The sequence below is a fragment of the Mastigoproctus giganteus genome, chromosome 5 (genome assembly GCF_048544385.1).
Source record: "Mastigoproctus giganteus isolate SK-2022 chromosome 5, ASM4854438v1, whole genome shotgun sequence".
Classification (NCBI taxonomy): domain Eukaryota; kingdom Metazoa; phylum Arthropoda; class Arachnida; order Uropygi; family Thelyphonidae; genus Mastigoproctus; species Mastigoproctus giganteus.
Window position 1 is genome coordinate 95,072,592 of NC_143579.1, and position 15,559 is coordinate 95,088,150.

At 36.1% G+C, this 15,559-nt stretch overlaps 1 protein-coding gene across 1 annotated transcript in view; it reads left to right on the forward strand.

Annotated features, from left to right (window-relative positions):
• Nucleotides 1-15,559, forward strand: part of LOC150085574 (catenin alpha-like) — a 707,146-nt gene that overhangs the window by 382,055 nt on the left and 309,532 nt on the right. Inside the window, exon 15 of the mRNA XM_090373354.1 lies at nucleotides 3,945-4,145. Coding sequence (XP_090229480.1) covers nucleotides 3,945-4,145 — 201 coding nt within the window. The remainder of the gene's footprint in view (nucleotides 1-3,944; nucleotides 4,146-15,559) is intronic.

Here is a 15,559-nt window from a genome sequence, read left to right on the forward strand (position 1 = left end):
GGGGGTTACTACCATAAAACAATAAAAACAATTTCCAGTTGCGTTTCTGCTAGTGGAATCTGTTATAAACTGGTAGTTAACTCCATCTAATTGCATTTGCGATTATACCTTATACCGATAGCTGGAATTGTGATGGTTTTTACGTTATTATGGTGAAATGTGTTTCCCCTTCACTGATATAAAACACATAAATACATTTTCAGAATCTTATTCATTCCTATCGTGTTGCGTTCAGTTGGGGTGATTCCGTGTTCGACTGCCATTTCTTGTAAACACAAAGGCGAATCGTGTATAAGCGAATTCGGTTCGTGTTATATAAGATAACGTTCCCCTATTTATAAATCGTGTATGATCGAATTCGTGTAATGCAAACATGTGTTATACGAGGACCGACTGTATTTAGGAATTAGTTACAATCCCACACTGTGGAGACTTTTTATTGACTCATCAAAGAAGAGTATCAAAGGTGTGTTGCTCCACAATGGAAATAAATATTGGTAAATTCTAGTAGCTCACTCTGTACATCTGAAAGAAACATGAAAACTTGAAATTGTTGACAAATATTAGGGATGAAGAACATGGTTGTTTGGTTGATCTGTCTCTGCAGATTTTAATGTGATGGGTATGTTACTTGGACAGCAATCTGGCTACACAAAAAATGCCTTGCCTTTTCTGTGAGTGGGACAGTTGAGTAAGGAGTATTAAGGAATATTAATACTGGAATATTAAGGTCTGGTCAAAGAGGGGCAATTTGTTGCTTGGATTAAAGAATATAGTTCATAAACCACTGGTAGAGCCCAAAACTGCCCTCCTTCTGCCCTTGCACATCAAACCGGGTTTGATGAAACAGTTTATGAAAGCTTTATCTCATAAAGGTCCCTACTTCAACTAACTTTGTACTAAATTCTAATTGATCACCCAAAAGGAGCTAAAAAAAGATTTTTATTGGACCTCAAATTCACAAACTGATGAGGGACTGAGATTTTGAGGGACCTATGAACAAATGATCAAAAACAGGCATGCATTAGCTTCAGGTCATTGTTGAGAACTTCCTAGGGAACAACAAGGATCTAGACTACAAGAATATAGTTGAAAATAGGTTGGCAAACTTCAAGAGGCTGGGCTGCAATATGAGTATCAAAGTACATTTTTTACACTCCCATATCGACTACTTCCCAGAAAATGTAGGAAGTGTTAGTGAAGAACATGGTGTGAGGTTTCACCAGGACATTAAAGATAATAGAGATGAGGTACCAGGGGAAGTGGAATGTCAACAGATGGCTGCCTATTGCTGGATGCTTAAGAGGTACTGTTAATTAGAAGGATCTGCAAGGAAATCAAAGAAACTATAATTTGACCTGTCACAGATCAGTTTTTAAAATGAGAGGTGAGCGTTTAGTGAACATTTTACCACAGTCTTCTTTTTTTAGTGTTTTCAACATGTATTTAAGTATAAAAGTCTGGTAAAAGTAGTATTTTGTTATAATTTCAGTGCATGAATTCTGCTAAAATGAATATAAAATTGTGAAATATCAAATTTTCTTTCGTGATTTTTGAAGAAACATGGCACAATGAAAACAAACAGAAGTCATTTTTGATATTAGCATTAGACAATGATTCAGAAATGCCCTTTCTGAGAAACATTTACGATTTTTTTTCAAAATGCAGAGTAGTATAATCTACTTTCCTGAAATTAATACCGGTTCCTTTGCCTCTGACAACTGCTACTTTCCTCCTTGTCATCCTACTTATAACTCTGTGATCACTCCCGATAATGGTTGCTGTATTTAGCCCTGTCATACCATCTGGTTCATGAGTGATGATCAGATTTAGAATATTCTTGCTCTTAGTAATTTCTCTAACATGCAGATGTGAAGAATAGTAATCATGTAGTTGATTTCAAAATTTTTTCTCCATGATGAGTTTCTCTCCCACTTGCTACAGATCAGTTTAAGGGCAAATTGAAATTGCCTATAACAAGACAAGACATTTACACTTGCTTTCTCATTCCATTTGTATCATAATCTTCACAGTCTTCTGGTTTATAAAGTACTTTTCTTTGATTATACCTCTGCTTCCAACTACTTCACACCACACAGATTCTATACTGGCATGCATAACTTCTGAATCTGGGAGAACTTTTGTTGCATTTAGGTTTCTTTTGATTAAGAAGCATCACTCCTTTACCCCTTCTGTCTTCCATGTACTTCCTAAATACATTGTATGTACCATAGTAAAACTTATCATCCCCTAATACTGGGTGACCCCACATTTCTATAGATTTAAGCCTTAATATGCCATATAGATTTTAGTCCTATAATGTTGGCTTTAGTTATCTTAACTAGGAGTTCGAATTCACTCATTTTATGGATGACACTCCTGGTATTACTGTGTACACAGCTAAGTCTATGTATTCTCATATAGTTTACTACTACCCTTTAAGTTTGTTTAAACTAAAAGGGTGGTACACACCCTTTAAGTTTGTTTCTCTAACATAAGCTTCCTGCGTGCTTGAGTATGCCATGAAGTGTAAATCAGTACACTCACTGATATTAACCCCAGGGGGCTCACATCTGGTGAGTATGGGCTTGGCACACCCAGGGTCCTGAGCTGGATATCATCATTCTTCTCTTTCTTGTTGCTTCCCTCCTCTCTCTCTCTTTGTCTGTCTGGGTAACTCAAATTTTTTTGGCTGGTGCAGCATAAGCCTCAGGCTTCCTTGCACCATATGGCTAATAATAATAATAATAATAATTTGCAAAATTTCTTACATAATCTTTGTTCAAATGTATTCAATCTACAAAATAGGTTCCTTCTACCTGCTATTAGCTCACCCTAATAAATTCCTTCTATTTATTAGGGTGAGCTACACTGACAGCAATTTCTCCCCAAAAGCCTTGCAGATTTTCCTCTAGTCTTCAATTGATCCACAAAAATTTTAGTATGTAGTCTCCGTTCCATACCTTGGGCAGAATTACAGACACATATTCTGACTTAACTTTCAGCATTTTTTCTGTATGATTCTCTATTTATCCAACAAATTGCCAGTTTGTATATTCCTAATATCATTAGTTCTCCACATGAATAATAGCAATGCTCTTTTTAACCTGACTCATTCTTAAAACCTAACAATTTGTTGGTGACTGACATCATTAATTGTTGCTCCCAACAGACGTTTAGCCCACTATTTACAGAAAATGCCACTAGCTTCTATGACAATGGAACTTCACAATAAAAGATTCCTCTTGGATCAGAGCAGAAGGCATTTGAATATTCTGTGGCCAAATCAAATGTGGAGAGGGGATAATCACACAGGCCAAAAGGAATGTTTGTTTGAAGTAGCGAGGAGGACATCATTTAAATAATTTTATTTAATAATTTAATTTTTATAATTTATTAAAAAATATAGAACTACAATTATGTACTTTTATATGTATATTTTATATATATGGGCCCTCAGGAGTACATATGTATACATACATTTTTCAGGGTTGTTTCAAATAATGTTGTGGGATATGTTAAAAATCTTCCAGTAGGTTCTGCCATCTATTGTCTGCATTTCTAAGTAATTGTTAGTAATTGTAGTTCATAATTGCGATAGCATCAAGATAGTTTTTAAATCAATTTTAAAAACAGGCTTGATTTTCTTAGGAAATTGTGTAGCTTATAAAAGTGTTTTTTTTTTTTTTTTTTTTTTTGCATTTTTATGTTTTAATTTTGATTTTTGAAATAATTTCATTCTAATATTGGACAAACAAGCTAAAATGAGAACAATTTAATATAAAAATTTCATTCTTCAGCACACAGCAAGTACTTTTAAGCTCACTTGTGAAAAGGATAATGTAAATATTTTGGTTATCAGAAGTAAACCTAATTTAAAATTTGAAATTATATAATATAATTTGCTTTTATACAAAATGTATTAAAATGTTATTCATTTCTAGAAAGTCACATTTTGGAAGATGTCAATAAATGTGTCCAAGCTTTGCAGGAAGGTGAATATGAAACTTTAGACCGCACTTCAGGGGCTATTAGAGGTCGATCTGCACGAGTATGTAGCGTTGTTTCTTCAGAGATGGATAATTATGAACCTGGCATTTATACTGAACGTGTCTTAGAAGCTGTTGGTATCCTTCGTGACCAAGGTAAAATTTACAGTAATGTATTATCCTATTTTTATATTATGAAGGGTGTTTGTTTTAAAAGTAAACTCAAAAATGATGTAAAGAACATATGATTTATTATCAGAATAATTAATGAATATTACAAGTGTTCAGTATTTACAGGGCCACCGTGATCCTATGTGCCGCCAGTAAGCAAAATCAAGTTTTCTGCACCAAAATATTTGGATTAAAAAATAAAATAAGGCGTAAATAAAATAGCATTCATTTATTGAAAAAGAAAAGAATTACAAAATATCTCACATATAATATAATGAAACAACAAGCAAAAATAACAAAATCATTCTGAAATCCTGGAAATAAACTTTAAATTCTAAATCTCTGTAATTGTATTCTATCACAATAATAAAATACAGGTGACCCCCGCTTAACGCTGATAATTCGTTCCGGAAAAACAGAGCGCTAAGTGAATCCGCGCTAACCGAGCACCGCATTCCCATAAGGTAATATATGTATTTGTGAGTTGCGGTCGGTGCCATAGAATATTTCCTAATCGATAATAAACAGTAGTGAAAAGATGCACAAATGTCGGTCAAAATATTTAATATTCAAATATTTGTACATATAAAATATTCTGCATTACATATAATTATGTGGTAACTACTTACGTATCAAAATTCAACTTAAAATTCCAATTAAAATCATGAATTTAATTGATTTTAATTGATTTAATTTAATTGATGAATTTAATCATGAAAAATGTGTCGATTTTGGGTTGAACTTTGGCCTCTTCCAAATAAACTAAAAGGGGTATTAATTTTAAATCCCCCCGCAGCGTTACCACCCGACAATAAAGTCAACTGATCCTTCCCCGCTTTGAAACCTGGCATGTTTTTTTCTTCTTTCAATATGAAACTTCTTTTAGGCATTCATTTCCACAAAAGTCCTGCTTCATCTATGTTAAAAACTTGTTGAGAAGTATAATACATAATACCCCTCTTCAATAATTTTAACAAGTTCTTTTTTGAAAGTTTCGGCTCCTTGATCTGTACTTGCGGCTTCTCCCTGGATTTTAAATCTATTCAACCAGCTCTTACTAGTTTTAAATGGTTCCACATTTTTTTTTTTTTTTTTAGGTGAGTTTTCTTCAGATCATTATATTGGCTAATCTCTCTCTCTCTCTTATAATATTTAACTTAACTTAATTCTGCATTGGATATTATCTTCAATAAAATTAGTTAAAGTCTTTCCATTTCAATCCTAATAGCCAGCCTAACCCTAGTTGCTTGCAATGGAACAGCTATCTTTCCTGCTGCTAAAATTAATTCTTTATTTTTTTTTATAATTGTTCTTACAGTTAAACTTGCAAGTCCTAAATTATGGCATGTCCGTTTGTCTTTGACCGGAATCGATTCGCTTCAAAATGTCTAATTTAATTTTCAAATTCAGTCTTTTTCTTACATTTATAGTCTTCGTACTGCGCCCAGACGATGTTGCTTTTTCATTCTTATCGGCCATTATTAACTCTTCAAAAATGTAACTGCATTGGTTGCATTAATTACGATACAATCTTCAAGTAAACTGTCCATTACGCACGATGTCTAATACTGTACTGAGTGACGATTAGACTTCGGATAAATGCATATAACGCAAATATTACGAGCAATATACTTGATCGTTTTTTTAAAATGTTGATCTTGGAACTACGTAACAAGTCACTGTACTGCAATTAAATTAGCGTGCGAGAAAATTTCACTGAGCGTGGGAAAATTTCTCAAGTCGGCATGGGAAACGTTTTAATGCTGTTTTGCTATTCATTTTCAAGCTATCAACTACATCAAATGAAACGATTTCATTAAATATGCCAAAAATGCAATCTGTAAAAGAGCGTTATAGTGATCTGTGACAGCGTTATAGTCAGATACGGGTTATAATATATGAACAGCGTTATTGCGAATCAGCGTAAAGCAGACCGCGTTATAACGGGGGCCCTGCTGTAAAAGAAAAATTATAATGTTAAAAAAATTATACAAATTTATGTTTCCTTGCTTTAAGATATACAAATTTATTTCATTTATGTTTATTTTTTCCAAAAGGTCATTTCCTATTGAAATTATTGCGAAATTAGAAAGTCGTTGAGACATTGTCGATCATAAATAATTAAAATTAATTAAAAGATTAATTTTGAAAAACTCTGTTCACCTGAGGCAGTTGAAACTGGTAAAGTTAGAAAAATTCTTAGTGCAACTGCCACATTTGGAAAAGTACCTGTAAAATTGTTTTTAAAAATATATTGTAACAATTCAAATGGAGTAATATTATCTTTAAGGGCAGCCAAGAAAAATTTCTTCATACAGCTTAAGGGTAGTGAAGAAGAATTAAAGATGCATTAACCAAACACAGTGAACAAAACATTATTTGTTTCTTTCGCTGTGTTTGGTTTTTTGTCTAACCTGCTGTTTGCTCACTCTCATAACCCAGAATCTGGAAATTACCGACATCAGAGGCCCAATTACAATCAGAACTTGTAAAGCTAATAATTATAGAAGAATTTTATCAAATAGGAAATTTGTTTACGGCATTGGAAAAAGGTTAGGTTAGTAATTGTAACATTTGCATGCACAGACCTACAGGCCTGTGCATGGCAATATCTGTCATAGCCCAAATTTACACAGACCGGGCCAGACGGCCATTCAGGCAGCCTGCGCTTACATACACATGCTCCGGTTTGACTGTACAAACTTGGCCTGTGCAGGCAAGCCGGAGCATTTGTAGGTATCCTAATGCATATGACATTGGTAGTATTACTGCCAAATTTGAATCCACTAAAACCACAAATAACAGAGGTTATATCACCAAACCAGCCTTCATGCTAATTATTCAGCCACAGAACTCAGTCAACATTTGCATTCACATAATAACACTCAAACAGATTGTTCAATAATATTAGCAAAACTGAATTCCAGTTATAAACTATTATTAATACATGAAGCTTTAGCCATTGAATGATTTTCCGACTGAACCTCACAGGATAACATCCTTAAAACGTAAAATTTTGGGCGCATGTGTACTAACCATGCACAACGGGGGCTAGAGTTAACCTTTATAATACTCAGAATTTCTTTCCCGATTATATGAACCAACTGATGACGGTACTACAAAACTCCAACATTTAGGACTCTTGGTTCTTCTCATTCTTAGTTTCATAGTCGTTAATTTTTATGTATGACAATCCAGTTGGAAAATTGTGCACTTTTCCCCCTTGGGGAATCTTTTTATATTTTTTAATTTCTTCATTATATTTTAACCATACGGATTAGGAGGTAAGTTTCGTGATATTTATAAGCAATGCTAAAAAATTGAAATCGTATAAAGAATCGAAGCTATAAGCATATGATAACAAATAAGTTGCACATGGTAACACAAAAAATACTTACCCTGAGAAAAAATTAAAATACAGTATAGTACTGTCAGTCCTCGTATAACACGTGTTTACATTACATGAATTCAATCATACATGATTTATAAATAGGAGAACTATGTCAAACCGAATTCGCTTATGCACGATTTGCCTTTATGTTTACAAGAAATGGCAGTCGAACTCTGGAATCACCCGAACTGAATGAAGAGAAGTTTCTGAAAATGTATTTACGTTTTCATATGATTAAAGATTTCAGTGAAGGGGAAACACATTTCACCATAATAACATAAAAACCCAAAATTCCAGCTGTCGGTATTATCGCAAATGCAATTAGATCGCGTTTACTACCCATTTATAACAGATTCGACTAGCAGGAACGCAACTAGAAATGGTTTTTATTGTTTTAATAAAACACATTTCTGGAGGTGACCTCCAGAAATGTGTTTTAGTAAAATGTGAGCTAGCGAGAGGTAGTAGTAGTAGTAGTAATCGTGGCATGTGATGCAAGAAAGCAAGCTTATATATCTTCAGCCAAAAAAAAAAAACCCTTATTTCACCCATCCCCTCGCTCCAAACGTTTGTCAAGTTCTGTCTTGAATCTATTTAAGCTATCAACTACAATGACAGATGGAAGTTTGTTCCAGCAATTAACCACCTGCTGGCTAAAGGCAAACTTCTGCATATCTATTCTACAACCGACTTTCCTCAGTTTGAATTTATGCCCTCTCAGATGATTATTCTCAGAAAGAGGAAGAATCCCATCAGCATTGAGCATGCTAAAACCATTCAAGGCTTTATGCACCTCAATCAGATCACCTCGCAGGTGCCTAGTCTCCAGACACTGTAATTTGCAAAACTTAAGCCTTTCTTCATAACAGCAACCCTTTGCAGTTCTATTCACTAATCTTGTTGTGAATGGTTCTATTCACTAATCTTGTTGTGAATGGTTCTATTCACTAATCTTGTTGCCTTTCTTTGTACTCGTTCCAACAGCTCTACATCCTTCTTAAAATGAGCCCTTCAGACCTGTAAACAGTACTCTTCAGACCTGTAAACAGTAGTACTCAATGGCCTGACCATTGCCTTATACAAGAGGATAATCACCTCCTTATCCCTGCTAGAAAAATTCCTGTATATCATTGACAAGGCGCCATGAGCTACTCTTGCAGACCGTCTGCAATGCAAAGAAAACTTCTTATCGGCCTGCACACCCCCAGGTCCTTTTCATTCTCTACCACTGACAGTGTGGTACCACAGAGTTGATACGTTGCTCTGGGATTACTGCTTCCCATAGGAAGTACTTTACATTTGTAAATGTTAAACTTCATTTGCCACCTCTCAGCCCATCTGCTCAACTTTTCTAGATCCTGTTGCAGCAGTGTACTGTCATTAGTGTCATTAACAACCCTGCCAACCTTTGTATCGTCTGCAAACTTGGACATTAAGCCTGATATACCATCATCGATATCATTTATAAATACAGAAAACAACAATGGACCCAACACTGACCCATGAGGAACTCCACTAATAACATTAGTCCACGAAGAGCAGTGTCCATTGATTACCACTCTCTGTCTTCTCCCACTCAACCATCCCTTTATCCATAGCAGCAATTTGCCTCCAATGTCAAACTTCTCCAATTTGTGCAGCAGTCTTCCCTGTGCAACAGTATCAAAGGCCTTTCTAAGATCCAAATATATGATATCAAAGTTATTCTTTGCATCCAGTTCCTTTGTGACTACATCATAGTATCCAATCAAATTAGTCAGACAAGACTTCCCCTTAACAAACCCATGCTATATCCGAGCTATAATTGGTCTTGTCTAGCTGATCCTGCAATGCTTCTTTAACCAGTGCCTCCATTAATTTCCCTGGAACAGAAATTAAACTAACAGGTCTGTAATTACCTGTGTCTCCCTTTGATCCTTCTTTCTGGTCACATTTGCACATCTCAAGTCCATGGGTACCTCCCCTGAGTTCAGGGAAGCTCTCATAATTATGACAAAGGGTTTGCTTACTTCCTTTGCCACCGCCTTTAATATAACTGGATAGAGTCCATCCACCCAAGGTGCCTTTCTTATGTTTATATTCAACAATTTCTCCTCCACATTACTCTCAGTTATTACAAGATTATCTAGATTACTGCCAGAGTTGAATACACATCTGGCATTCCCCTCCCTGAATAACACCTCATGTGTGAATGTAGATGCAAAATATTGATTTAGTTTATTAGCTACCTGAGCAGGATCATCAGCAGTTGAACCATCAATATTAACTGGTTCAATCTGATTCATCCCCTTCCTTCTAGAGTTTACATAAGTAAAGAACTCTCTGTTGTTTTTCTTTGCATCCTTTGCCAAAGATTTCTCGTAATCTGCCTAACCTCCTTTGTAACTTGGTTAAAGACCAGCTTATATCTATCATAGGCTTCTGTGTCTCATGTTAATTTATATGTATCCCATGCATTTTTCTTCTCTGTCACATGTCTAATTAGTTCATCTAACATCCGTTTAGGCCTAAATCTTAAACAGTATTTCTTTGTTGGTATGAAAAGCCTAGTAGCTTCCAAGATTAATTCTTTGAATGCTTCTCATTTTGAATTTGCTGTTGGTAACATCATCAGTTGGTCCCTCCATATAGAATTCATATGAGTTTATGTAGCATCAGCCAAAAAAAAAAAAAAAATGCACACAACCATTCCCTCTAAATGTTTGCCCAGTTCCTCCTTAAATTTATTTAACTTATCAACTTCCTGTTTGATTTTACTGCAAGGGACTACTCAGAATAAAACACCTATTGTTACTGTCTTCACACCAGTTGACATTATTTCCAGATGACATATTTACAAGTACTTTCCATCCATTTGAAACAGAAAACATTTTCTTCTACTGTAAAGGATTACTTTCTCTGCAATAAAGGATTACTGCTGTTTGATTTTACGAATGTTCATGTGAAGTTCCTTCAATGTCAGTTTTACGAAGTTCATTAGTATTAGCATTAGTAGAGGCATACGATGCAACAAAGCAAGCTTATGCAGTATCAGCCAAAAAAAAAAAAAAAAAAAAAAAACCTTCCATTTTACCCGTCCATTGGTTCCAAATGCCTGTCCAGCTGATCCTTAAATTTATTTAGGCTAGCAACTTCCACAACAAAAGATGGAAGTCTGTTCCACCAATCAACTGCCTGCTAAATGAAAATTTCCACACATCTGTTCTACAACTGTCTTTCCTCAGTTTGAATCTGTGTCATCTCAGGTTCTTAATGTGAGCAAGAGGAAGAATCCCATCAGCATTCAGCTTGCTCAAGCTCCAACTTATATAGATCCAGTTGGAGTAGCATACTGTCTTTACTGTTGTTAACACCCTGCCAACCTTTGTATCATCTGCAAACTTGGACCTTAAACCTTATATATCGTCATCAATATCATTGATAAATATACAAAACAACAATGGGCCCAACACCGAACCCTGGGCTACTCCACTAACAACATTTGTCCACAAAGAGCAGTGTCCATTGATTACCACTCTCTGTTGTCTCCCACTCAACCATCCCTTTATCAATTATAGCAACTTACCCTTAATGTCATACATCTCCAGTTTGTACAGCAGTCTTCCATGTGCAACAGTATCAAAATCCTTATACACCACAATCATATCACCTTGCAGGTGCCTACTGCCCAGGCGCTTCAATTTGTGGAACTTAAGCCTTTCTTGGTAAGACCACCCCTTTGTTCCCCTCATCAATCTTGTTTCCCTTCTTTTTACTCGTTCTAGCAACTCTACATCCTTCCTAAAATGAGACCTGGACACAGTACTCCAGGTGTAGCCTGACCATTGCCTTGTATAACGGGATAATCACCTGCCTGTCCCTGGTAGCAAAATTCCTATATATCATTGACAAAACCCCATGACCTGCCCTCTCAGCCTGTCTGCATTGCTCAGAAAACTTCATATCTGACTGCACAATTACCCCAAGTCTTTTTCACTTTCCACTACCCTGAGTGTAGTACCACAGAGTTGGTACGTTTCTCTTTGGTTATCGCTACTCATATGCAGTACTTTGCATTTGTCAATGTTAAACTTCTGTTGCCACTTCTCAGCCCATTTTTCCAACTTATAGATCCAGTTGGAGTAGCATACTGTCTTTACTGTTGTAAACACCCTGCCAACCTTTGTATCATCTGCAAACTTGGACATTAAACTTGATATATCTTCATCAATATCATTGATAAATATACAAAACAACAATGGGCCCAACACCGAACCCTGGGCTACTCTCCTAACAACATTTGTCCATGAAGAGCAGTGTCCATTGATTACCACTTTCTGTCATCTCCCACTCAACCATTCCTTTATCCATTGTAGCAACTTACCCTAAATGTCATACATCTCCAGTTTGTACAGCAGTCTTCCATGTGCAACAGTATCAAAAACTTTCCTGAAATCCAAGTATATGATATCAAAATTATTTTTGGCATTCAGTTCCTTTGTGACCACATCATAGTATCCAATCAAATTGGTCAGACAAGACCTCCCTTTAACAAACCCATGCTGTGTCTTAACTATTACTGCAGTCTTGTCTAGATGATCCTGCAATACTTCTTTAACCAGTGATTCTATTATTTTCTCCGGAACACAAATTAAACTAACAGGTCTGTAGTTACTTGTGTCACCTTTTGAACCCCCTTTGTGAATTGGCGATACATTTGCACACCTCCAGTTCATGGGGACTTCCCCTAAGTCCAAGGAAGCTCTCATAATCATGACTATGGGTTTGCTTACTTCCTTTGCTGCCTCCTTTAATAGGCAGCAAAGGATAAATCCCGTCCACCCCAGGTGCCTTCCTTATGTTTACTTTAACAATTTCTCCTCCACTTTGCTCTCAGTTATTACAAAATCACTTAGCTCCCTGTTAGTGTTTGATAAACGTCTGACACTCCCCTTATTGAATGACTCCTCGTGTGTGAATGTAGATGCAGAATACTCATTCAGTTTATCAGCTACCTGAGCATGATCATCAATAGTCAACTCATCTATGTTAAGTGGTCCAATCTGATTCATCTCTTTTCCTCTAGAGTTTACATAAGTTTACAGGTGCCTCCGTAGCCAGGTGGGAAGGAGCAGCAGTGCGTAGCACACGCTTCTTGATTAGACCGGGATTCGAGCCCGTCACCACCACCAAATACAGAGAATGTGGAAAGGTCAGGGAATGACCACCGCATATCCCCGTGCAATATGGCCTTAGTTGCTAATGCTCCTAAAAACCAAATAACAAACAACATAAGTTTTCATAATGCTACTATCAATAGTAATATGTTCTCGAAATTCTTTAGATCAAATATACATTCAGAAAAGGAGTGTACATTCGTTCATTATTTTGCGTTTCAGACAAATTGGAATATTGCTCTTCAGCATGTGACTATATTTCCTGAATGCTATCCATCCAAAATTTATCCTTCTCTTGACTTCCAGCCATTTATCATTATTATAGCTAATGACTTGTCCAAGATAAGTATATGAATCCACCTTTTCAATTTATACTCCTTCAATTATTATATCCATTTCTGTGGCATGCTTGTTCATCATTACTTTTGTTTTAGCCAGAAATCATTACTAGCTCGGCATAACTAATTAATTAATTTTTTCCTCTAATTCTTTAGGATCGTTGCCTATGATCACAATGCCATCTGCAAATCGTAAATGGTTTAGATACTCTCCATTCACATCGACTCCTTTCTGCGACCAGTCTAATCTTCTCAAAGCTTTCTCAAGGGCAGCCATAAACAACTTCAGAGATAGTGTCTCCTTGTCAAACTCCTTTCTCGATTTTAAATTTGCTACTATCTTTGTCTAGTCCAGCGGTTCCCAACCTGTGCACCATGGCACCCCAGGATGCTGCAGCAAACTCACAGGGGTGCTGCGGGATATTTTAAATTTTCAATGAAAACACAGGGATACTGCATATGTTGGACACTGCACGAACTACTAGCTGTAGATAGTTCACAGTTTCTACCTCACTTATTAAGTTGTTTGAACCTAACTGCTTAATAAATGGAACTATTAGGTATTTCTTTTGGCCTAGAGGTGCCGGGAAAAAATTACTGAGACACTAGGGGGCTCCATGAAAAAATTACTGAGACATTAAGAGCACCGTGAACAGAGAAAGTTTGGCAATGTCTGGTCTAATGTAATAAAGGAGGTAGCATTCTGATATATTTTCTTCAATAACATAATGTATGGGTTATGTATGCCTTGTCTTTCCAGTGCCCAAAACATTGCCTTATGCTGTATGGAATCAAATGCCTTTTCATAATCCACAAATGCCAGGCATAACAGTGTTTTATATATTTATTTTCTTTCTCTATTAGTTGCGATATTACGTGAAAGTGATCCATAGTTGAGAATCCTGTCCTAAAGCCAGCTTGCTCTTTCGGTTGATTCTCATCAAGTATTCTTTCTAATCTGTTAGTAATAACCTTTGTGAACAACTTGTAGATGTGGGACAACAATCTAATTGGTCTATAATTTCCAATTTCTGATTTATCTCCTTTCTTATGCAGCAAAACAATATTTGCATTATTCCACCCCTTAGGCATCACGCCTTTCATAATGTATTTTGTGAAGAGTCTTGCCAGTTTCTGTATCATGTCTCTTCCTCCCAATTTTAACAATTTACAATAACTTTATCTTCACTCAGGGCTTTCTGATTCTTCATTTTCTTCAATGCATGTTCTACTTCATCAGGAAGGATATCTGGTATATCGTATGTGTTACTAATTTGTGTATCGGCGCCTCCATAGCCAGGTGGGAAGGAGCAGCAGTGCATAACACATGCTTCTTGATTAGACCGGGGTTCGAGCCCGTCACCACCAAATACAGAGGATGCGGAAAGGTCAGGGTATGACTACCGCATATCCCGGAGCAATATGGCCTTAGTTGCTAATGCTCCTAAAAACCAAATAAAAAACAAAACAAAATAAACAAACTAATTTGTGATCCATCTTCCCCACTACTGGCATCATTCCCTCACTCATTATATAATTCTTTTAAGTAGTCTTCTGCTATTTATAAGTACACCATCACTATTCTTCAGTTTCAGTATCATTTGTCTTTCTGGCTACTGATTTAAGTCCTTTGTTTTCCCTTAAAGCTTGTTCTACTTTTCTTGTGTAAAATCTTCTAATGTTCTCTCTGAGTCTCTTTCTAATGGCTTTGCATAATTCAATATACTGAATTTTGTCTTACTTCGGGAAAGCTATATTGTTCTCCCATTGTTGTTGTTTTTGGAACTGGAAGATTGGCAATAATTTGTTGTTCAGGAATCCAGCAGGCCAGTGAAATGAGTGAGCTGCTCCATGAGGATGCATGAAATTTACCAATCTATCATGTTCTTCAAATGAAATTTCGCAAATATTTACAATCCACCAATTATTATCTTAAGTACAGGCAATGTATTGACCAGATTGTAAATTAACAATTGGCACATATTGAATATTGGTTTCACTAGTCTGATCCACATCAGCTACAAATGATGATGGTGTGTCATTTGATACTCTGTAAACACGAATCTGTCTTGCATCAATAGGAATGAAGTGATGATTTTCTCTTGTTCCAGCAATAGTATGACCATCTGTGAATCTTATTTCTTGAAATGGCCTTACTTGCTCACTTTCCTCTTTAGAAACAAAACTGAATTTTATTCCAGTCACATGCTTGTCACAAAATTCAAACATGTTTCTTGGTGTCAGGATTTGGTTTTCAATTGGGCATTGGAGACTTGCATGTGCTGCCAATCGTTTTATTGTTTCATCAATTCCATCACATGGTGACTTGCCATGGCTAGTGCCAAAGAAATTCCATTCGGCACTGATATCAAAATCCATCTGATGATGACACAAGTTAATAAAATTCTTGAAATTCTTGTATTGAGCTGCAGAACCATCACTGAAGTAGTAAATGTGCCTGATTTCTGTCATGAAACTCTTCAAATATTCAATTAAGTTGGTTAGGAAAACATG